General features: G+C 46.7%; 1 protein-coding gene across 2 annotated transcripts in view; it reads right to left on the bottom strand.

The window, feature by feature from the left end:
- Positions 1–24,511, bottom strand: part of COLQ (collagen like tail subunit of asymmetric acetylcholinesterase) — a 320,011-nt gene that overhangs the window by 17,055 nt on the left and 278,445 nt on the right. For both annotated transcript variants that reach the window (XM_069648914.1, XM_069648915.1), the window contains exons 12-13: positions 11,972–12,059; positions 9,757–9,896 (exon numbers count right to left, since the gene is read on the bottom strand). In XM_069648914.1, coding sequence (XP_069505015.1) covers positions 9,757–9,896; positions 11,972–12,059 — 228 coding nt within the window. The remainder of the gene's footprint in view (positions 1–9,756; positions 9,897–11,971; positions 12,060–24,511) is intronic.

Below are 24,511 nucleotides of genomic sequence, written 5' to 3'. Positions count from 1 at the left end.
AACCACCTTGACTAGTCTCCAAGGGCGTTGAACCAAGGAAAAAGCGCCTTGAGGCCACACAAGTGGGGAAAAAGTGCTATATAAATAACAAAATACAATAAAACACCAGGGGGGATGGCTTTCTTCCCCTGCTCTCTCTTGGTTTGACAGTACACATCACCAAGATGTATGGCTTCTTTCCCCTAGTCTCTCTTGGTTTCACGATACACAACACAGGGGGTATGCCGTCTTTCCCCTGGTCTCTCTTGGTTTCACAGTACACAACACCAGGGGGTATGGCTTCTTTCCCCTGGTCTCTCTTGGTTTCACGATACACAACACCAGGGGGAATGGCTTCTTTGCCCTGGTCTCTCTCTGTTTCACAGTACACAACACCAGGGGGAATGGCTTCTTTCCCCTGGTCTCTCTCTGTTTCACAGTACACAACACCAGGGGGTATGGCTTCTTTCCCCTGGTCTCTCTTGGTTTCACGATACACAACACCAGGGGGAATGGCTTCTTTGCCCTGGTCTCTCTCTGTTTCACAGTACACAACACCAGGGGTTATGGCCTCTTTCCCCTGGTCTCTCTTGGTTTCACGATACACAACACCAGGGGGAATGGCTTCTTTGCCCTGGTCTCTCTCTGTTTCACAGTACACAACACCAGGGGTTATGGCCTCTTTCCCCTGGTCTCTCTTGGTTTTAGAGTACACAACACCAAGATGTATGGCTTCTTTCCACTGGTCTCTCTTGTTTTCACAGTACACAACACCAGGGGGTATGGCTTCTTTCCCCTGGTCTCTCTTGGTTTCACGATACACAACACCAGGGGGAATGGCTTCTTTGCCCTGGTCTCTCTCTGTTTCACAGTACACAACACCAGGGGTTATGGCCTCTTTCCCCTGGTCTCTCTTGGTTTTAGAGTACACAACACCAGGGGGTATGGCTTCTTTCCCCTGGTCTCTCTTGTTTTCACGATACACAACACAGGGGGTATGCCGTCTTTCCCCTGGTCTCTCTTGGTTTCACAGTACACAACACCAGGGGGTATGGCTTCTTTCCCCTGGTCTCTCTTGGTTTCACGATACACAACACCAGGGGGAATGGCTTCTTTGCCCTGGTCTCTCTCTGTTTCACAGTACACAACACCAGGGGGAATGGCTTCCTTCCCCTGGTCTCTCTCTTTTTCACAGTACACAACACCAGGGGGTATGGCTTCTTTCCCCTGGTCTCTCTTGTTTTCACGATACACAACACCAGGGGGAATGGCTTCTTTGCCCTGGTCTCTCTCTGTTTCACAGTACACAACACCAGGGGTTATGGCCTCTTTCCCCTGGTCTCTCTTGGTTTCACGATACACAACATCAGGGGGAATGGCTTCTTTGCCCTGGTCTCTCTCTGTTTCACAGTACACAACACCAGGGGTTATGGCCTCTTTCCCCTGGTCTCTCTTGGTTTTAGAGTACACAACACCAGGGGTTATGGCTTCTTTCCCCTGGTCTCTCTTGGTTTCAGAGTACATAACACCAGGGGGTATGGCTTCTTTCCCCTGGTCTCTCTTGGTTTCACAGTACACAACACAGGGGGTATGGCTTCTTTCCCCTGGTCTCGCTTGGTTTCACGATACACAACCCCAGGGGGTATGACTTCTTTCCCCTGGTCTCTCTTGGTTTCACAGTACACAACACCGGGTGGTATGACTTCTTTCCCCTGGTCTCTCTTGGTTTCACAGTACACAACACCAGGTGGTATGACTTCTTTCCCCTGGTCTCTCTTGGTTTCAGAGTACACAACACCAGGGTGTATGACTTCTTTCCCCTGGTCTCTCTTGGTTTCCGATTACAAAACACCAGGGGGAATGGCTTCTTTTCCCTGGTCTCTCTCTGTTTCACAGTACACAACACCAGGGGTTATGGCTTCTTTCCCCTGGTCTCTCTTGGTTTCAGAGTACACAACACCAGGGGGTATGGATTCTTTCCCCTAGTCTCTCTTGGTTTCACAGTACACAACACCAGGATGTATGGCTCTCTTCCCTTGATCTCTCTCAGGCTTTTGGCACACTTCACAGATGTTGAGGGGGTTACTCACTTCGCCAGGCCTGTTTAGGCTCTTTATCACAGTTCAAGAAGGTTGGGGGTATGCCTCCCTTCCCCTGGCCTTTTGCAGGCTGTATATTGCGGTCCAACACACCAGGGCGAATGTCTGCCTTCCCCTGGCTTTTCTAAAGATTTCTGTTTGTTTTGAGCCTCTCCAGTGGCTTGTGTAGGCAGACCTGGTGCACCTCTCTACCAGGTACTGCCACGAAGAACGATGCATAATTGAGGAACTCCTCCTTCACCTGCAGATCCCGGATCTGGTCTCTTTCACTCTGTTCAACTTCTGCTATACCCGCTTCACTGTCCTGCCAGGTATAGTACTTTGCCCGAGCATTCTTATATTTTAGTTCTGGGTCCAAGACCCTCCTAAAATGGTTTCTTCTGTTCGCTCTGTCTACCCAGGTAGCCCCTATACATTCAACAGGAGCTCCCAGTCTTATTCTTCAGTTTTGGTCTTCCCCAAGGCTTCAGACTACTTCCTATCTGGTTCTCCGGTCTTTGCGCTGCCTCCCGCTGCTCTGCAGCACTTCACTGGAGCCGGGCTGCGCGTCTCTGCTCAACCGTGTGGTTCGGCAGATTCTCGTGCCTGGGTTTCTTCTTCTTCTGTTCTTGGTATGCTGGTGCATGGCAGACCAAAGAGGGATGCCGTAGTTCCGCCGAGTGTGTTCCGTGAGCAGCTTCAGCTTCTTTGCTTGCGGTATGGGTCGCTCACGGTGCCTGTAAGGTCAGTCCTTACTTCATCTTTGGACCACTAGGTCTTCGAAAGCTAGAACTTTCAATCCAATTCTAATGATGATTCATGCGTGTTCCGCTCCTCCTCCTAGTCTCGGTATATTGCAATGGGCATTCACTGGAGTCAACCCTACTCTTCCTCGTCACGTAATGGGGTTTTCACAGATCTTCCAAACATACACAGGGGAGGATACTTGATTAGCGGAAGGTAAGGAATGAGGTGTGTGTTTGTGTGTTGGGGATACCATGTTCTTCCCAGGTCGTCACTAGTCCCATATGGGGTTTCCGTCTCCATTAGATCGACCCACTGAGAACCACCCACAGGGGAACTATGGGGTAGTGGCCTCACCTCCCTGGCTCATGGGAAGGGGATCCCACCAGGGAAGAAGTGACGATAACCCATGTAATGAATGACAAATCCGCACAATACCTCCAGAGAAACACCTGCTAGAATACATTGATAATTACTGGATACCATTTGTCACTAATCTTCCCATATACATATGAGATACTTATAAGATCCTACCCCGGCTTCATCAGCTGTGCTGGTCTTGGATAATATTCTGGTTATACTAGCTGTAAAGTAACTACATAAGCTTCATGACCTACTTAACACATTCTGGAAGGAACTAGAACATTCTCATTTGTTAAAACATATGTTAATGCACAAACACATCAACTTGTTTAAAGAAGACCCAAATCTCCAATTACCAGGAACCACTAGAGGGGATTGTGTGCTCCCGCTTATGCAAACTGTATCTCCAACTACAGGAACTACCAGAAGGGCTTATTTACTCCTGCTTATGCAATCAGTATCTCCAATTACAGGAACCACCAGAGGGGAATGTGTGCTCCCCCTTATGCAAACTGTATCTCCAATTACAGGAACTACCAGAAGGGCTTATTTACTCCTGCTTATGCAAACTATCTCCAATTACAGGAACCACCGGAAAGGCTTGTTTACTTGCGCTTATGCAAACTGTATCTGCAACTACAGGACCTATCAGCAGGGCTTGTTCACTGCCGCTTATGCACACTGCATCTCCAATTACCAGGAACCACCAGAGGGGATTGTGTGCTCCCGCTTATGCAAACTGTATCACCAATTACAGGAACTACCAGAAGGGCTTGTTTGCTCCTGCTTATGCAAACTGTATCTCCAATTACAGGAACTACCAGAAGGGCTTGTTTACTCCTGCTTATGCAAGCTGTATCTCCAATTACCAGATGCCACCAGAGGCACTAGTTTGCTCCCACTTATGTGAATTGAATATCCAATTACCAGGAACTACCATAGGGGCTTGTTTGATCCCGTTTATGCAAACAGTATCTCCAATTACAGGAACTACCAGAAAGCCTTGTTTACTACTGATTATGCAAACTGTATCTCCAATTACAGCAACTACCAGAAGAGCTTGTTTACTCCTGCTTATGCAAACTGTAGCTCCAATTACCAGATGCCACCAGAGGCGCTTGTTTGCTCCCATTTATGTGAACTGAATCTCCAATTACAGGAAACACCAGAGGGGCTTGTTTGGTCCTGCTTATGCAACTGTATCTCCATTTACCAGGTGCCACCATAGGTGCTTCTTTGCTCCCGCTTATGCAAACTGTATTTCCAATCACAGAAACCACCAAAGTGGCTTGTTTGCTCCAACGTCTGAAAACTGTATCTCCAAATACAGGAACCACCAGAGTGGCTTGTTTGCTCCAACTTCTGAAAACTGTATCTCCAATTACAAGAACCACCAGAGGGGGCTGTGTGCTCTCGGTTATGCAAACTGTATCTCCAATTCCAGGAACCACCAGAGGGACTTGTTTGGTCCCGCTTATGCCAATCTTTTCGTTGGGTGGTACGAGGTGGATCCTTTCTATAATGAAAAAATACAGGCCACAGCTCCATGAATCACCTTGCCCCTTACATTGACACATGGTAATGATGTGGGTGGGATCTGAATCTAACAAAGATTAGTATTAGAATGTACAGTTCCTCAACCATAACAAGTTCAACTTTAAATTCACTGTGACAAATCGCTGAGCTAACATGTTACCCGGATATAATATTTAACTGGGGTTCGTGGGCAAAATCATGAAGAATATACCATTAACCACCTGCCACCAACTCCATGTCACATGCCCACAATGCACAGTGAAACTGAAGGAGAGAATTCCCTGTCAGACGCAGCTTTTATCCCAAGAACTGAAGACAAAAATACATATTTATCACCAGATCCAATGGAATCCATCAAGACCACTGGGCAGAAAATGCAATATCGACACCCTCAGACAATCTAAGACCACAGGAAACAACCTTTATTTGCACAAATCTACTTCGACCTCAAAAAGAAAAATAATGATACTACAAAAAACCTGCCTCTGATTCATCACACATTGCTCCGAAATAAGCCATGTATTGCACAGCAGACTCTGGAAACACTGTCACTTATTGAAATCTGATGAGATTGTACCTGATATGGTGACATGTAATCCACAATTATGTTTCAAAAAGCAGAGAGCACCCATAATCTTGTCAGCTCAAGCTAAAGAGTGCTGCTCAAGTCATGAACCTGGCTTCGGGCCCAACCACGCCTCTTTCAAATGCATCAGATTTAACTTCTGTGAATTGGACATGTATGCAAAGGAAGCATTCCATTGTCATGGCCACTGCAACTACACAATCACAGCATGCATCTATCAACTGAACTGATGTGCTGTACATTCACATTTCAGCATGTCAAGGCATCTCTGTTGGCAGTACTGTGGGGCAGACTAAACCCTGCAACGGTGAGCCCATACAAGCAATACAAAAGAATGATGGGGAATGGCAAGTGCAAACCATTCTGCGTAAAAAAACACCGTTTTAGGGGCATGAGGTTTGATGCTATACAAGAAGTCAAATCCGCAGAAGGCAAACTGTTGGAACTTCAGCGATGTGAAGCGAAGTAAATACCCACACACAGAGCAGTGGAAGATGGACTGAACATAGACCATGAGCGACATTGTTTTTGTGAGATAGGCTAGCCGTGGCAGACTAAGCTGGGGGTCGGCGGGGACATGTCTCTGACTTTCCCATGAAGGTGCTTTCCACTGTCACGCACTCACTTTGCTCCTCCCTCTCTCTTTATAGGAGCACAACCTGAATGCACCACAATGAGATTGTCTATTATATAGCACTATCTAATCCCAGCATATCATAGCACTCTCTCTCACTGTCTCCATCTACGTCTCTGTATCTCTCTCTATATGTGTCTCTATGTGGGTGAGAGTCCCACAGGGCCTCATCATGAGTTTGGCGCAAATATGGTGGTAATTCCGCTATCATGATCACCTGTGGATTCCTGCAGGGACACCTGGAACACCTGGTGGCCAGATCCCACCACTCACTACCCGGACTGTGTGAGGCACTCCAAAGGGGATCTGACGTGTGCACGGTGGAAGGGGTGGCAAAGATTGGTGTATGCACTGGTCTTCTAGATGATGTGCCCTGGCAGCATGGTTCTCTGAACATACGAGTGAGATGTTCAATTTCCTGACACTCTTCCTCCCCACCACCTGTTTGCACCTCCCTGTATTCCCTCTCCCAGAATGTGCACTGACTGTACTGGGCACGTGATTGATGAGAGGCTCTTTAACCCAGTTGCTTCTCTAGATTAATAGTCCAGACCTGCTGTGACTGGCATCTTGTGCGCTGTTCAGCGGGTGACCTGTTGCTTGTGCAAAGTTTCTAAATGTATTGAAAGTTCTGTACAATCTTGTCTCTAATATTGTCTCTTGTCGTTTTCCTTCAGACATTAGCCCCACATGTCAAGGCTGTTGGACGCTTGCGGATTAATAAAGGTAAGCATTCCAATTGTGATTGTGAGGCTCTAATACCTTCTGTAGCTTCAGAATCAGCGTAATGTGCCTTGCTACACAGGACAACTGCATCTAAGTAGGGGATGGCTGTAAATAACTCTTTCTTCTTCTTTCAGTTGCCAGGCGGAGCAGGGACACGCGTTTCAGATGCAGGAACTCTGGGCTGTGAAGTGCGAGAATCAGGTGCGGACCAGAGCAGGCGTCTTTGCCTGCTGCTTCTTCCCACAGTTACAAATGCTGAGCATGTGCGTATGTGTGGGCAGGGTTTAAATAGCCTGCCTGTACTCCAACATGGCCCTTGTGCAAGTACCTTGCTCTTCATGCCCAGGGCGGCGGACATCTTGGAGTGGAGCCTGCATCTCCACATGTGCATCAAGGTGACACAGTGTGTCCCTTGTGATGGTGCTAGAGTGCATTTACCATGGGCAGTGGGGATCTCTTGAGCACATAGTGAGCCTTGTGGTGCAATCATGACATCTGCAAGGTGGTATTACCGTTACCACCAGGATGACCGGCAGAATTACAGCAGTTTCATGACCTGATGGGTGCAGTTCAGCTAGTCACGCCCTGCAACAGATTCAGGGGGGCCACTTTCCCCAAAGTGGGTCTTGGTCGAAGGGAACCTGATCCATTTCCACTTTTATGCAAAATGGGCCCCCATGCAATGTTCATCATTTCTAGAACATAGTGGAAAAAACCTGGCAATTACACCTGTAACATGTTCCCAAGTGGTTTTTATTCTGTTCAGGAATGCCGTCGTTTGAGCAATCCCCTTCTTGTCTCAAAACAGTCCAATTCCTGATCAGGTGCATGGCTTTCCGGACGAGTTGAAGTTAGATCCGATCTCAGGCTTTCAACCTAATCTGGATAATTAACTCTTAGATCTGGAACAGGGTAACCAGACCTCATATGTTATCTCTCTCATTTGATCAGATTCCAAAAGCCAAGTATTACTATTTGTCGTAACACAAAGTACCATCTGAACCCAAACAGATAGAGGACAACAAATTCACATTCACTAAGGAAGACAAGGAGACTAGATGCTCAGAAATAATCAATGTCACTATATGTGGGGCTGACAGCCACTTCATAAAAGATTGTTAAGAAACCCCTAACACTTCATATAGAGAAGCTCAAACACTCAACTCTGGTGTGTTTATTGAAGAGGATACTGGGAGTTGTTTGTTGCACCTGTGTTGCGTGAGGTGTTAGAATGCCTTGTAGTTGAATCTATGTCCTTGCTGAACAGGAGAATGAACATCGAAAGCCACAGATAGAACATCATTTGGCTAATGTGTTTATTCGGCACACTACATCCCCAGTTTCCTGTGCATTGTTCTTGATATCCAAAAAAAGGGGAGTTAAAGACATGTAGAGACTACCGAGTCATCATCTGCATTTTCTTCTATTGTAACACAAATCACTACTTTGTTGCTGAAAGGTGTCACATTTGCTTGGACTCCCAAACTAGACTATAGGCCTCCTTACAAGTTTGCCAGTCTGGGAACTATGGTACCGGTAAGCTTGCCGGTACCGTAGTTACCGGACCGGCAAACTACGAGTTCTGCTCATGGATGCCTTTTCACCCACCTGGTCGGACCTGGCGGGCGGAACGGCACCTGCGAGCAGAGCAAGTTGGATGCACCGGCACCTTTCTGAATGGTGCTGCTGCTGCATCCGACCTCCCCATTCCCATTGATCCCTACGGGGCTCAATAGGAATGGGGACTAAAGGTTTCCGGCCCCTGGCAATGGGGAGATACAGGGTCTGCCAGGGTTGTAATGGCCCTGTATTTCCCCATTGCCAGGGGCTGGAAAAATTTGCAAGTTTGGCGGCAGCCTGCTGGTTTTACCGGCAAGGCTACCGCTAAACTTGTAATGAGGCCCTATATGTTCTACCTTTTCGCTTTCTATAGTGGCCAGTCACGGAAGGAACCTCGGAGCCACCACAGTGAGGAAGCCTTGTCCGCTGTGTAACAAGCTCATTGACCCTCCTCGGGTACTAATTGGCAGTAATGGTTTGTGATCTGTGATCATTTGACAGTGTCCAAGCACCTCCACACACTGCAAAGGTTTCCGTATCAATGTGTGAATTATGCTGTTCTCCTTTGGTGAGTGCCCTGCTAGCATATGTAACAGGGGGGGGGGGGTGTTTTCATTGGCATCACGTTCAGTCAACACTGCCCTAGTCTAGTGTGGCCAGCGTCAACAATAATCCTGCTGTTTCTAGAAGGGTGGAAAAGACCCATCATGGTTTTGGTGGTTAGAGCTTGTTTTATGTTCAAGAGTTCCTACTCTTTATTCTCTGGCTATGTCCAGGCACCCTCACTGGCTCTCCACCAAAATAGAAATTCCAGAAGTCATTTCACAATTGAAATGTACTTCTGGAAAACATTTGCCATTCCCAGAACATTCCTTACCTCCGACTGGGAGGTTGTTGGAATCATTTTCTTTATGTCACCTACTTTTTGGGATCTATGGAAAATCCTGAACCCCTTAACACATTTCCGAAAAAGTCTATATTTTTGGTAAGAAGATGCACTTGTTTTTATTGATGGTAAGGTCACTCTCTAAAGAGTGCCTAAGCGGGCAATGTGCTCTTGTATGGTGTAGGCAAAGAAATATGTTATTGCGGCCATTTAAAAAAAACAGGAAAGTCAGCCGGCACCCCTCGTATCACATGTTGAATAACCTATGCCGTTGAGGATATTCTGAAATGTCTTCTTTGGTAACCACAAGGCCAATATAATAACAATGTATTTCTTATATAGCGCTGCTACACACCCATAGGTCTCAGAGCGCTCAAATAACAGAAGACATTAATATCCCACAGAGTGGTACTCATTTTATCGATCTTGGAAGGATGAAAGGCTGGGTTGATCCTGACAGGATTCAATCCTGCCACAGCAGGCTGCACACAGATATCAGGGGTGAGCGCTTAGCAGGCTGTGCTATCTGACCGGCTATGAGTGAAAAAGTGCTAATGCATCTTGAGTCTTCATGCAACTTTTACTGAACGATCCATGCACAAATGGGGTTGATGTGTCTTTGGAAACAGTGACAGGACATCATTGTGGAAGGACAGGCTCTTACCGCTGGAGATTTCACGAAGCTGTGTCCGAGGAGGGTCTCCTCGTAGACTGGACCGCTCGCTGCAGGATGGGGTTTGCAAAAGCATCTCCCTGGTGGCCCCGGAATCCCACGCTCACCTTTTGGTCCCACGATTAGCTGCCCTAGAAACAAAGATTACACCACGGAAAGGCAGGTAAGGAGGTGAGCAGCGGAAGACAAGGTGCAAGATGGAGGCCATGCAAGGCGGCGGAGAGGACAAGGGGGGAAATGAAGTCAAGCGGTGCCAGAGAGTGGAAGAGATTTCCAAAAGGTGAAAGGTCAGCATGGCGAAGCAGCGGAAGGAACAAGGAGAGAGGTTGAGTGAGCACGGAGGGTGACAAAGGAGACATGGATGAAGAGTGAGGGGGTGTGGAGACCGGTGGAAGAGACAAGGATGTGGAGGCTTAATGGGGAGTGTTGACTGGAACATGGATGGTGGGGAAAGGGACATGGAAGTGGTGGTGGGAACATAGCGGATAGGATAGGATGTGTCCCAGGGATAGAGTTGGGCGTGGGGAGCCGGAAAGTGTACCTGGGGAGTAGCGGAGAGAACATGGAGGGGGAACATTGAGAGTAGCGCAGAGAACATGGGGGGGGAACATTGAGAGCAGCGGAGAGAACATGGAGGGGGAACATTGAGAGTAGCGCAGAGAACATGGAGGGGGAACATTGAGAGTAGCGCAGAGAACATGGAGGGGGAACATTGAGAGTAGCGCAGAGAACATGGAGGGGGAACATTGAGAGTAGCGCAGAGAACATGGAGGGGGAACATTGAGAGTAGCACAGAGAACATGGAGGGGGAACATTGAGAGTAGCAGAGAGAACATGGAGGGGGAACATTGAGAGTAGCGCAGAGAACATGGAGGGGGAACATTGAGAGTAGCGCAGAGAACATGGAGGGGGAACATTGAGAGTAGCGCAGAGAACATGGAGGGGGAACATTGAGAGTAGCGGAGAGAACATGGAGGGGGAACATTGAGAGTAGCGCAGAGAACATGGTGGGGGAACATTGAGAGTAGCGCCGAGAACATGGAGGGGGAACATTGAGAGTAGCGCAGAGAACATGGTGGGGGAACATTGAGAGTAGCGGGGAGAACATGGAGGGGAAACATTGAGAGTAGCGGAGAGAGCATGGAGTGAGCGTGTGGTGGAGCGACCATCGAGAGCGGTGTAGAAGATATGGTGAGTGCGAACATAGCACGGAGAGTGCAACTTCACTCCAGTGGAACCTCAACGGGGCAAGTGGTAATGGCCAATGCAACTAAGGGAAGCTCGGCTCAGACCAACCACATAGTTGATAAAACTTGGCAAATGTTGATATACAAATAGGGAAATCTATTATCACAACACCACTACTTGCCAATGTCATTGCTCTGGTCCATAACATATCCTTAATTTAAAGCAATCACAAACAAACTACAGAACACAGGATATCAAAAAAATCAAGCAAACAGTAAAAGGAAACCAACTGTGAAAACAAATCTGCAAACGAAGCCCAAAGCCTCTAGACATTCCTGCTCCAATGAAAAATGCAGACGACAGAAGGGCCTTTGCACCGGCATGCCTAAAGCTGTGGAAAACTCAGGAACTAAGGACAAGATGAGGATCCCGCTTCAATGTGGTATGTGCAAGCAGGTGCCAGTGGCAGACAATCTAGAAGCCGTTCTGTTGCATTGCACATGGCATGAAGAAATCAGAAAAATTCCCTTGAATTCTGGACATACTTCTTGGCTGACCAAGATAGCTTTATGTGGAAGCTATCCACCTGAAGAGGCCAGTGCTAATCAGGCAAAAGCAGTGCCATGAGAGTCGCCCAACACTCCCCAATGAATAGACAGGAGGCAGCACAGGCAACACTATCCCCCAAACAGTAGACAAGATTGAGCCGTCACTTGGCAGACACACAAGACAAAGGGCAAGCTGGTGATAACAGTCCAGCTCTAAACCACAAGGACCAGACGATTGAGCAGAAACCTGGTGCCCAGCAAAGCACCCAGCAATGACTTGAACTAAGAAAGAAAAGGAAAGCAATTGCAACAGATGGATCTAAAAGAAGCCATGGGCCAAGCAGGCCAAGTGGGCCAAGCACCCCGGCTAGCTATAAATGTAGGATTTTTATAACACTTGTACGAAAGGCCCTGCCGGAAATGCATAACAAAATCTTGAACACTAACTTTCTATAGCAGCAGGGTCTTACCTGGCAATGGTGGTCCGGGTGGGCCGGCCGGTCCAGGCTGCCCGGGGGGACCCATGATTCCAGATCTCCCGAGGTCACCTTTTTCTCCCTAACCGGAAAGAAAGCAATGGACCAGTCAAGAAAAGCTTTTACGGACCACCAGACCTAGAACTGCAACTGTCTCTGTGTCGATGCACGCCAAGATTATGAAGGTTAGACAATGATGCTTTGGAACCTACTTCAGCTCTCGCTCCCACGACACCCACGTGGGAAGGAGCAGGGTGAGGGCGTGTAGGCTCTGTGTAATCACTTGCACTTATTTAGGACATGCATTGGCCATCCTTCACTGCATACCCTGAATGGTATGCAACCTTTGTCGAATGTTTTATGAAGAATGAATTTATATCGAATATTTTATAACAAAAATGTTATGAAGAATGCACTCAGGGGTGGGGTAAATGGTTCAATCTTGTGGGAAACGGTTGGGTGGGTTTTTAGGGGTGGGAAACAGGGGTTTGGGGGGACCCACCCAAAAAAGAAGAAAAGAATGTTATATTTTTCGTTGAAAAATATTCAATATAAGTGCTTTCTTCATAAAATGTTATGTTATAAAGACATGTAACCAAGACTAGCACTCTACATCATCCACAAGGTGACATGTCGCACTCCACACAAGACCCAAATAAATAATTATACCTGTGAATGGCATGTAATTCGTAAAAGGGCCTTAATAGCCAAAAGCTAGACTACATAAGAACATTGTTCTCTCCCTGCTTTTCAATGGTCGCATGAGACTTTAGCAGTCTCCTGTGTGTCCCTTCTGATAAGCATCCTCTATGCCACGATCACCCCACTCCCATCTTTTCGCAGGCGCAGGTAAGTGCAGCCCAGGTAGGAAAGGGTGACAAGTCTGGATCATGCAGATGACTCCTAGAAGAGCTCAGCCTCAGCCCAAGAGGAATCCAACCTTCCAATAACTCCCAGGAGAGCTCAGCCTCAGCCCAAGAGGAATCCAGCCTTCCAATAATCCCCAGAAGAGCTCAGCCCCAGCCCAAAAGGGATCCAGCCTTCCAATAACTCCCAGAAGAGCACAGCCTCAGCCCAAAAGGGATCCAGCCTTCCAATAACTCCCAGAAGAGCTCTGCCTCACCCCAAGAGGAATCCAGCCTTCCAATAACTCCCAGAAGAGCTCAGCCTCAACCCAAGAGGAATCCAGCCTTCGAATAACGCAGAGAAGAAATCAGCCTCAGCCCAAAATGGATCCAGCCTTCCAATAACTTCCAGAATAGCTCAGCCCCAGGCCAAAAGGGATCCAGCCTTCCAATAACTCCCAGAAGAGCTCAGCCTCAGCCCAAAAGGGATACAGCCTTCCAATAACTCCCAGAAGAGCTCTGCCTCAGCCCAAGAGGGATCCAGCCTTCCAATAACTCCCAGAAGAGCTCAGCCTCAACCCAAGAGGAATCCAGCCTTCGAATAACTCAGAGAAGAAATCAGCCCATGTCCAAAATGGATCCAGCCTTCAAATAAGTCCCAGAAGAGCTCGTCCTCAGCCCAATAGGGATCCACCCTTCCCATAACTCCCAGAAGAGCTCAGCCTCAACCCAAGAGGAATCCAGCCTTCGAATAACTCCGAGAAGAAATCAGCCTCAGTCCAAAATGGATCCAGCCTTCAAATAACTCCCAGAAGAGCTCATCCTCAGCCCAAAAGGGATCCAGCCTTCAAATAACTCCCAGAAGAGCTCAGCCTCAGCCCAAAAGGGATCCAGCCTTCCAATAACTCCCAGAAGAGCTCTGCCTCAGCCCAATAGGGATCCACCCTTCCCATAACTCCCAGAAGAGCTCAGCCTCAACCCAAGAGGAATCCAGCCTTTGAATAACTCCGAGAATAAATCAGCCTCAGCCCAAAATGGATCCAGCCTCCCAATAACTCCCAGAAGAGCTCAGCCTCAGCCTAAAAGGGATCCAGCCTTCCAATAACTCCCAGAACAGCTCAGCCTCAGCCCCAGGGGTGGGCCGGGAGCTAAAAGAGGCCCTGGAAATAATTTTCAAAGTGGCGTCATTACACGTTTTCAGCAAGCCCAAGCCTTTTCCTATGGGAAAATGGAGAAAATATCACAAAAAAGAGGCCCAGGGTGCAGACGCCTACCGGGAAATCTCCAGAGTTCCCTATAGGCCAGTCCACCCCCTGTCCAGGGTGCAGAGGCCTACCGGGAAATCTCCAGAGTTCCCTATAGGCCAGTCCACCCCTGCTCAACCCAAGAGGAATCCAGCCTTCCACACCACTATAGTCATTCCCATAAAATTCCTGGCAGACCTCAAGAACATTCAGGCAGCCCCTACATAGGGCTTTGCTCCCAGAGGACCCCCAATTAAAATCAAAATGGCTATCTCACGCGCGCTGCAAGAGGCAGGCACAGCTCCTTTTCAATAGACTCTGCTGGCATGCAGCCATGTTAGGAGAGGACCCACAATGGCTCTTTCTGCCTGGACAGGTACCTGTTAATCAAGATGGCCAGTGCAGCTTGACGTTGCTACTCTATGGTGGCTCAAACATGACATATCACAATTTACCAACACAAATAAATCCATCCCCCCGCATCCATGAAATTGTAATTAGTTATTTATAACGCGCTTTACGCGGGGTTCGAACCTGGGTCGCTCAGCATCGTTCTGTTTCGAAGGCGAGCGCGTTGCACCTGAGCTTTAATCGCACGCATAGTCACCAACGACGCGCAGAGCTATTTGCAGATGAACTCCTAAAACGGAGTTAACTTTCTTCTTTTCCTTAGCATGCCATTCTGTGACATTCTACAACTCACATGACACGTTCTCTCTTAGCGTTTTAAAATACAAACGTATTTGACGACTGTTGTAATTATTTAATTTATCCTTTCATGTAGTGAACATATTTCATTAATGTACAGTTCAGAAGAAACATTCACCTGTTGATGTAAAGGTGGTGTTTGATTTGAATACATATGTAAATTCAATTGTGAATTATTAGAAAAAGAAAGCCAGGCACACTGTATTGTGTTTGTTTTGCATTTTAATATGAGTTTGTATTTTCTAACTGTTTTTTTAGGTGTAATGCCCTTGTATTGTGAGCGGGGAAGCATCAGTGAATTGCATCATTTTATATTTCAAATAAAAAGAATTCTATTTTTATAAAAGTGAACATTTGTGGGTGGCTGTATTTGTGGCAAAGCGTTGTTCCTTACACAATTCCACACAGTTTCACCAATCTGCACCAAATGTTGCATAGTTACCTTTTATGACCCACCAGACAACACTGGCTAGATGACATTTGGTCACCCCACCCCGTTCCCCTGGATTTCAGCACCTTCACACATGAGACGGATGCCTGAAATCGGCGAAGCATCAATGTGGTCGTAGAAGGACCGGTCTCGACAAGAGGAACAAAAACTCCACGTTTCAAGGCCCTACGATGCGCGGTTTCCGAGCTATTTGTACCAAAATGCACAGCAACAAAATGCACCACACCTGGGTGAGACAACAGGTGGGGAGAGAGCACAGAAGGTTCCAGTATGCCGCGAGCACACCAACTCTCGCCTCCCCCAATCGTCTGCTTTGGTTATGTCAGCCAGCCACACCCGGACATTCTCCATGCATTTTACTTCAGGATGCAAAGCTCATCAAGCGATAAGCGACTCGGAACAGGGACCTACAGGATCACTGATTTCCGACAATTGATGAGAGTGTTATCATGTCTATCTACAGAGCCCGTTCATAGAACGGGTGCTTTTGGCTATTATTACAAAACAGTTTACTTCTTGTCCCAAAGACTGTGAGTGGGATTATTGTACTTGTAGGCCATTAAAATGGGGTGGTCAACATTCATTAAAAGGAATCAAATAGTTGTGCAGATCTGATTTTGGGGTGGGTTGTTAAACTACCCTGAACATTTGTCACCCAACCAAAGTGTTGCTATATAGCAGAGGTATTCAAACTGTGGGGGGTGCCCCCCCCAAAGGGGCGCAGCCTCATTCCCATGGGGATGCGAGACCCCAGCGTGAAATGTAGAAAAAAAAGCTTTTTTTTTTTTTTACAAAAATGGAGAGGAAAGAAACATCCGGGCAGGGAGGAGCCCTTTGTTGCAGGGGCGATTGTGCGTCGATCCAGTAGCCCACTCACCCATTATGATATGATATGGTATTTATAACGCTCCTATACACAAGTGTTTCAAGGCGCGACGAGGCAAGGGAAGGGGAACAGAGGGAAGACAGACAAGGATCCTACTAGGCCAGGTGACATTCAAATCATTCAAGTGCATGGGAAGGGGAGAGGGAGAAGTGCGGGGGGAAGCGAGAGGGGGGAAGTGCAGTACAAAGGATAGTACAATAAAATAAGATAAATAAAACGGCCAGCAGGTGGCAGTGTATGGTAAGTGCAGAACATAAGTGCTGGTAGGGGGGGCTGTAAGGATACAGAAAAACAGTCCACAAGTGCAGGGGTTGCCAGGGAGGCAGCGCAGGTGGGCAACTGGCGGGCCTGGGCCCGAGATCAGAAGGGTGGCCAGGTAACCAGTGCAGTATCTGTCAGGAAAATCAACAGGGGAGAGGGGGAGTGAAAGCAGAAGCAAAGAGGAAGGTTTTGAGGTGCTTCCAGAACCGGAGATGGTTCTTCTCAAGTTTCAGGGAGGCAGGAAGGCTGTTCCAGAGGGAGACCCCTGCCGAAGAGCAGATCTACTGCCAACTCGTTGCTTGGAGAAGCGACTGACCCTGAGGGAGTTGGAGCAGGAAGAGCAGAGAGGTCGAGAAGGAAGATATTTAGGAAGAGAGAGTTGAAGGTATTTCGGCCCCAGGCCCCAGAAGGCCTTGTGTACAATGTAGAGAGTTTTGAACTTAATCCTCGCAGCCACTGGGAGCCAGTGCAGAGATTTCAGTCCTGGAGAGATACGATCCCTGGGCTTGAGGCCAAGGACAAGTCTTGCAGTCCTGTTCTGGATAAGTTGCAGAGGGCGGAGAGTAGAGGCAGGCAGATTTAGGTAGAGGCGGTAACAATAGTTCAACTTAGAGAGAACCAGGACTCTGGATACAGTGAGCTTCTGGGGGAAGGAGAGGAAAGGAAGAATACCTCTGAGGAGGTGCAGCTGGTAATGTGACTTCTTAGAGACATCAGAGGTGTGAGGAGAGAAGGAGAGTGCAGAATCGAAGATGACCCTGAGGTTTTTAGCCATGCAGGTGGAGCGGGAAGAGGGCCAAGAGAGGACGGCCAGAGAGCTGCAGGGAAAGAGGGAGTGGGTGTGCCGATGAGCAGAATCTCAGTCTTACTGGCATTAAGGCAGAGGTCATTGGCGGCACACCACTCCTGGATGGCAGACAGACAGTTAGAGATGAGGGAAGGAGAGGCGGAGGCTGAGGGTATCCTGAAAATGAGCTATCGTCCGCATAGCACTGAAAGTTTGGGCAGAGAGCGGCAATGCGGTGGGCAAGGAGTGCCAGGTATTGGTTGAACAACCAGGGAGAGAGGTTAGATCCCTGGGGGACACCACAGGTAGAGACAAAGTTATCGGAGAGGAAAGACCCAATGACCGACCTTGGAGGGTCGGTCGGAGAGGAAGGAAATCAGCCACGCCAGAGCCTGACCAGTGATACCCAGGTTATCACGTAGATGGTTGAGCAGATTGGCATGGTTGACAGTGTCAAAGGCAGAGGAGAGATCAAGTAATATGAGAACGCCAAGGGGTGTTAGAGTCAAGGTTGGAGAGCAGGTCTTCACGGATGTTCAGGAGAGCAGTTTCCATGCTTCTGGCAGCTCTGAAGCCAGACTGATGGTCATGAAGACAACCAACAGATTCAGTGTGGAGATTGAGCTAGGAGATGGTCAGTTTCTCCAGGAGCTTGCCCTGGAAGGGGGTGATGGAGATTGGGCGATAGCCGGACAGGAGGGATCGGCAGAGGGTTTCTTATGAAGAGGGTGCACAAGGGAGTGCTTCAGGGGGGATGGGAAGACTCCAGTGGTGAAGGAGTGATTGCAGAAATCAGCCAGGGCAGGAGCCAGGGAGTCGTTGTGGTCCTTGATAGTTTTGGAGGAACAGGGATGAACCTGTTTCGACGACACTTTCATAGATCAGACTTGTCTAGAAACCTCGTCTACGGAGAACAGGGGAAAGGCAGAGAAGGAGGGAGGTGAGGTGGCTGCAGAGAGGTCAGGGGAGGAGCAGAGAGTGGGGGAGGCAGGGGATAGGAGGAGAGAGAAGACAGGATGTCCTGAGTTTTAGAGATGAAGTGAGAAGCCAGTGCCATACAGAGGGCCTGGGAGGGGACAGGGGAGGTAGAGACTGCGGCAGGATTGGCCCGTTCCTTGCAGATGTTAAAGAGTTCGGACGAGTTGTTTGATGCCACAGAGACGCGGGCTTGGATATGGGCTCTCTTCTTGGTTAGGTCAGAGAGCCGGTATTGTCTTTGGAGCAGGCGGCAGGCCAGTTTGTCAGAGGTTGTACATGAAGCACGCTATTTTCTCTCGGCCACCCTGCACTTGCGTTTTAGGGTGACTAGGTCCGAGTCGTACCATGAGTTGCACTTGGCTTTGGACTTCAGGCGGATTCTCATGACAGGGGCAAGGATATCAAGAGTATCAGATATAGCAGAGTGGAGCATGGAGAGGGCTGTGTCAGGGTGACAGTCAGCCAAAGGAGGAGGTGAGAAGGTGGCTGCGAAAGCCTCAACTGACACGCGCTTCATGGGTCGGATGGCCGAGAAGGTGGGTGGCAGTGCTGGAGGTGGCTTGGCCTGGAGGGTAGGGAGGGTGAGGTGGGAGGAGAGGAGAAAGTGATCGCTCCAGGAGAGAGGAGTGGAGAGAGGGACAGAGAGGGGACGGTCTGAGGAGATCAGGACATCCAGAGTGAGTCCTGCAGAATGAGTTGGAGAGGCCAGCCCAGTAAAACACTGAGCGCTTCCTCAGCTGCTTTTTCCAGCTGAGGGAGCACTTCTGGGATGGCTGAACTGTCAATGGGAAACACTGTTTCCCTTTGACTGTTCAGTTCCCCAGCTGCACATGTTCAATGAGCCATGCAAGGCTGGGGGTGTTTTGCTTTGCCAGCCTTGCATGGCTCATTGGAAATGCTGGCTGGGGAATTGGATATGTTGGATATGTATACGTAGAAGGGGGAGCTCCTGTGCTTCCTCGCACATACAGATAGAGCAGGCTGCAGTGAAGCGTTTCAGCGCCCACGCTCATGCCCCTGTACACATGGAAGGTGGGTATTTCTTAATAGCCTGTGCCTCCTATTGTGTCAGTGTCTAGATTCTCTTTTCTTTGTTAAAAGAGAGGGTTTGGCCGCAAAGCTATCCATGCTGAAACAGAAACACTTTAATATATGCTTTGGATTTAATTTTACAGTCATACATGTTAAGATTACATGGTTAATGTTCCATTTATGAATAAATCAAACAAACTGTGCCTACGACTGCCAACTTGATGCCTGTGCCAGCTGCTAATAAGGCAGCCGAGGTGAAGAGTAGTCTCCTGTTGGGCTTAGAGATGGCGGACCAAAATGTCCTCTTTTGCTGTTACGGATACTAAAAGCCAAAAAGGCCCTTCTGTTCAAAACCCACAGAATAGGTATCCACCTGGCTTCCAAAATACAGATCCATCTCAAACCGAAATCTATATCAACCTCTGGTACTCAGGTTTTAGGCTTCATTTGGGATACATATATATATGCCTGCAAAAGACAAATAACCACACAGGAGATGTTTCCCTGGGGAATGCAACCCAGAATGCATCCCAGAAAAGGAAACAATCACCCCAAAACCCCACCACTCACCACCGAACAAACTATCAGAACAATGCCCCATGATCAACCATATCCTTTCTTGTTTCGGTCTTTTTCAAAGGATTTAGTCCAACCGAGGTGGTCATTCCACTAATGAGTTGATGACTAAGATGCGGGAAATCCTCAGTCTAAAAAGAGAACTCCACATTGCCCACTGCCCTGCATTAAGCAGTGGAGTGGAGAGGTAAGGTACCATAAGACAATTGTGGATCCTTAGCAAATTTGTGGTGGACTGTTGCACTTAGTTGAGACTTTCAAGTACCCCTGTTTCTGATTGTGGGGTTCTACCTCGCTTCCGCTCCCCGGATGCACCCATTTGGACTGATCACTGGTGGAAAGTTGATGTTGCCTCAACACTGGCTTTACCGCTCGCAGTAACAAACCCTTATCAATGCGTCTACTACCCATGAGCATGTTGAACACAGTCAGAAGCATTTGCAGCGTGCTTTTGTACATTAGCAACAACATTTTGAAAGGTTTACTGTGAGCAGGAAAACCTATTATAACCTTGAGGTGACAAAATGTGAGTTTGAGGTGGATGACAAGGTTTACCTCTATATCATTCAAAGGAACACATCTAAAGAGAAGGCCCTTGCAGAGGATCCTTTCAAACTATGGACAAAATATCTCCAGATGCCTACAAGAATTGAATCCCAAAAGGAGATCCGTCAGAAGAATGCTGGATTCATATAAAGCAGCTGAAAATATGTAGTTCCTGATCAGCCCTAATAAAGATTGAGGAGCTTTGTGCGCCCGTGGTTGATGTGGTCTCTGAATAAAATAACAAAATGAACCAGGAAATCCAAAGTAAGAATGAACTGGAATCATTTCGAGGGGTACGGCTGTTTATATGAAAGAATGAATGTTTAAATTATATTTGTAAACATTAGCTAGGATAGAAAGTAGAAGGTTCCCTGAAATCTTTGTTCCAATATCTAAAACAAAACCAGCCCTTCTATCTCTCTCTCTTAGTCAGTAACTGACCTTCTTTCAGATTGGTGGCACCAAGCCCAGATGAGTCCGAGTGGATGAGGTCCACCGTCAAAGGCAAGGCCAGGATTTGCCAAAAGGAAAAGGTACCATGGGCAAGAAGAAAAAAAGACAAAGACAATTTACAATCATTGGATTAACAGAGCAAGAACTCAAAGTAATGTCCTTCTGACATTAACATTTCGGAGTGCTTTGAATCACGAATCATCTGTTTGTTCATGTTAAAATAAAACCCTATAGCTGACCCCAATGGGACTCTTGGAAAAACAGAGATCCAAGGGCAGTCTCTTGTCCCAATCTCTTAACCTGTGGACAGTTACAAAGGGGGGATGTGTGGGGTACAGCAGACATGTAAGGATTACTTTCTGTGTATCAAAACAATAGACTAGCCACAATATGCATCTATATCAAGGGTTTCACCCCAAAAAGACATTTTGCAAGTTCCACCAACATACAGAAAATGCTGTTTAAAGATGATAATTTTTGAAAAAAGAAACCTGTTTTTGACACTAGCCCTGAAAATATTATTGTGATCATACTAAAGTGATTTTTACAGTTTACAACGAATATACGTATGCATTGTTCATTAATTTAAATGTACACTAGTTCACATTTAACAGAAATGATTCATACAGAGTTAACCTTTCTGTGGCTGAAAGTTATAAAAATATGTGTTTCGCCTTGAGTTAGCTAGTCCCAGCTAGTTTTCTCTCTCATAAAATTAAACCTCGATATCTGATAATCAAATAGAAACATTTGTTTTTTATTAAACTTAAAAGGAGCTTTGGAATTCTTTAGCTTGGGGTAGTCTAAGTAAGTGAAACAGCAGCAACATGTAGGTCTGGTAATCTATACAGGATCTCTGTTTTCTTACCAGGACCTTATGACAGGTTCACAAATTCCTATATGCTTTCAACAATAAAGTGTATGGAGTGTGTTTATCTATTCCATTTATTTGGTAAACTTCAAATATAATTACAAAGAAATTCAAGAATATTGTGGTGCCTAAAATTGGTATGAACATCCTGAGTGACTAATTACTGAAAGGGTGTCAGGGATTCAATGCCACAGACTTGGAATGGCATTTGTATGTATGCCTGCCATTTCTTATCTACAAACAGATTTTAGTGGGTGTCTTTTTCTGTCCATCGCACATGAAAGCAATTTGAACAAATAATACCAGGCATTGAGCTGTAAACAATTGTAGCTTCTGATCTCATGGGATGGAAAGTCTCCTATATTTGTGATTAAGGAGATGGTTCTAGTCACTGGAGCCAGATGAGCAACCCACCTGTTTTTATTTTTTCTATAAAGCAACAGACACCGAATTGATCCACTTTTTTCCATTTAAATTTGTATTGGCATTTTGAATTGATCTACTTCAAGTGCATGTTAGCTTAAGTCTGATTTGTGAAAAAGTAAGACAGAACATGCTGTAAACTAAGAGCATTTAGCATGGTCTCCAATTCTTCAGAAAAAAAATGCTGCAAATATACTAAATGCATGTGTATATCAATAGAAGGGTCTTGACTTCCAGAAGATATATTTGGTTAAGTAAATTTGGACATATTTCTGTGCAGACTGGTAATTTAGAAAAATTACATTTCCCGGTGAAATAGGAAAACCAGATGTGTCTATTTTAACTTCTGGCATTCATTAGTAAACCATTGCTACTAGGAAGATTGGAAAGAATTAAAAAAAAACATTGTTATTAAGCAAAATAGATATTCCAGCCAGACTGTGCTCTTGATGATGTCACTATACATAGGGAATTAATAGACTGGAAATGTGTGGTACTCCCAGAGTAAGTGGGTAGTCCAGATATCTGAACCTAGAAACACATCCATTGCGTAGCCTCCCACCAAATAACCCAACTCGAATTGTAGGAGGAGAACTTAGTCATATTCTTCTTAGGTAAGTAACTAATCACAGTATACTGCTATCACAACTATGCCACATCAGAGCACCTTGGAAGTGCAGTGGTAAAGTGTCTGTATATACCCAGATTACACGGTAATTAGACAGGGTTATGCAAAATTACCACAGTCTTAATGGACTGGTGAAATTCACTACCACTTGCATTTGCCAGCCAGGTATTTTTTCCCCTGTTCTGTCACATATTTTGGGCGTTTTCTTTTTGCTTGAAAATTTCCTAAAAGTTCCTATAAAATTTCATAGAATTTCCTAACATTTCGTTTGTTGGTGCTGACGCATGCCAAAAATGAAATTTCAGGAAAACACCGAATTGCAGTTGGCAAAACATCTGAAATTTTGTTTTTCACAAATCAAATTTTGAAAAAATGAAACTTTGGCTGGAAAAATGCCAAACACTGACAATTTCACTCTGCTGGAGAAATTGGTGGATATGGCGAACTTTGCCCAGAATACACCAATTTTCACATGGAACGAAATCTAGCCATTTGGCACACCCCTACCAGGAATACATCAAGAAGATTACATTTCATAAAAAAGATGAATTGGGCAGGTCTGGTGATGGAACCAGTTGCCATCCATGAAGCCCCCAATCCATACAGGAATAAAACAGAGGCGCTCCATCACCTAGAAGCTAAGCCACTGCCCAAAGGAAGTCGATTTACCGGAGGGAGTCACCGTCCGAGCTGAGGAGTGGTGATAGTAGAGGAATAAGAAATCTTTGAGCGAGTCAAATTTTCCCTTATACTTGTCTCAGAGGAATTAATGCACATTTTAAAACTACCCTTTTCAACTGTTCTGAATTTTAAAGCATCACAGTCATTATGGTGTGATCCCCACGTTAACACCTGCACTCATGAGAGTGATTTTCTGATTCTTCATTATTTTGCCTTTTCCTAATAAATTGAATTTTGACTTTTCAAAACTAACATGACATACTCTCTTGCTCCCACCGGGCATGATCCCAGCAGGTCCTATGTTTTGAAATTTTCCCCATAACCTGCATCAAGGTTTTGACAATTTCTATCCCATTCTAAGTGGGATTGAAAAGAAAACATTGTCTCTTGTTATTGCAATTTGCGCCGCCAAACAAAAGTCTACAGTGAAACCACTGAGGCACTAAATAGCCTAATATGCTCTAGTTTCCTACCTCCCAGAACTTCTTAGCAGCTTAGCAGCCGTTGATAAAAGAGGCAGGCCATTACTTCTATCTATACGACTGCCAGGCTTATCCTCCTCAGCATCCCAAAAAATCAGCACTTTCTGTACCTTTCACTCCGTCAGGAGTCTCCGCTCCACCCTTGACCTAAGCAAGCCAACTTCCTACTGCAGCCTCCTCCTGGCGCTCTCCCTCTACTCCTTTGCCGGGGCCCCACTTGTCAAGGTAATGCACTTCGCTATTTGAACCCTATGCAAAGTAACTATCCTCAGTCACCACTGCACACCTCTCCCATATAGGTTGGCAGTACATGCACAATCTCTTCCTTTTGAAATTCCTACTCCTTGATGTTTGGCAATGGGCCAAGATTTCCACATGATCACAGAGCTCAGGCGAACCTTGCCCGTCACAGCCGGACACAGGTGAAATGAATGACTCCCGGCTGCCAGCAACTCCCACCCCCCAGGTCTGCACAAGAGAAGCCTGAAGATGGAGAACACGCCTGGGCCTGTTGGGGAGGAGTCAGGCCAAGTGAGGCAAGGCTGCATAAAATGGCAGGCACAGTCTCAGTTGAGTGTGCACTCTGAATGAGGGTGCCGCAGAGGGGCTGGCCCGGGGATGGCTCGCTGGCTATACTCTGGGAGAGGCTTTGGACATGCTATGACATGGCATTTATACACAA

This window comes from Ambystoma mexicanum, chromosome 2q (assembly GCF_040938575.1).
Source record: "Ambystoma mexicanum isolate Mex_15411 chromosome 2q, UKY_AmexF1_1, whole genome shotgun sequence".
Taxonomy (NCBI): domain Eukaryota; kingdom Metazoa; phylum Chordata; class Amphibia; order Caudata; family Ambystomatidae; genus Ambystoma; species Ambystoma mexicanum.
The sequence above is the reverse complement of the archived record's forward strand: the minus strand, read 5'-3'. Positions and strand labels throughout refer to the sequence as shown.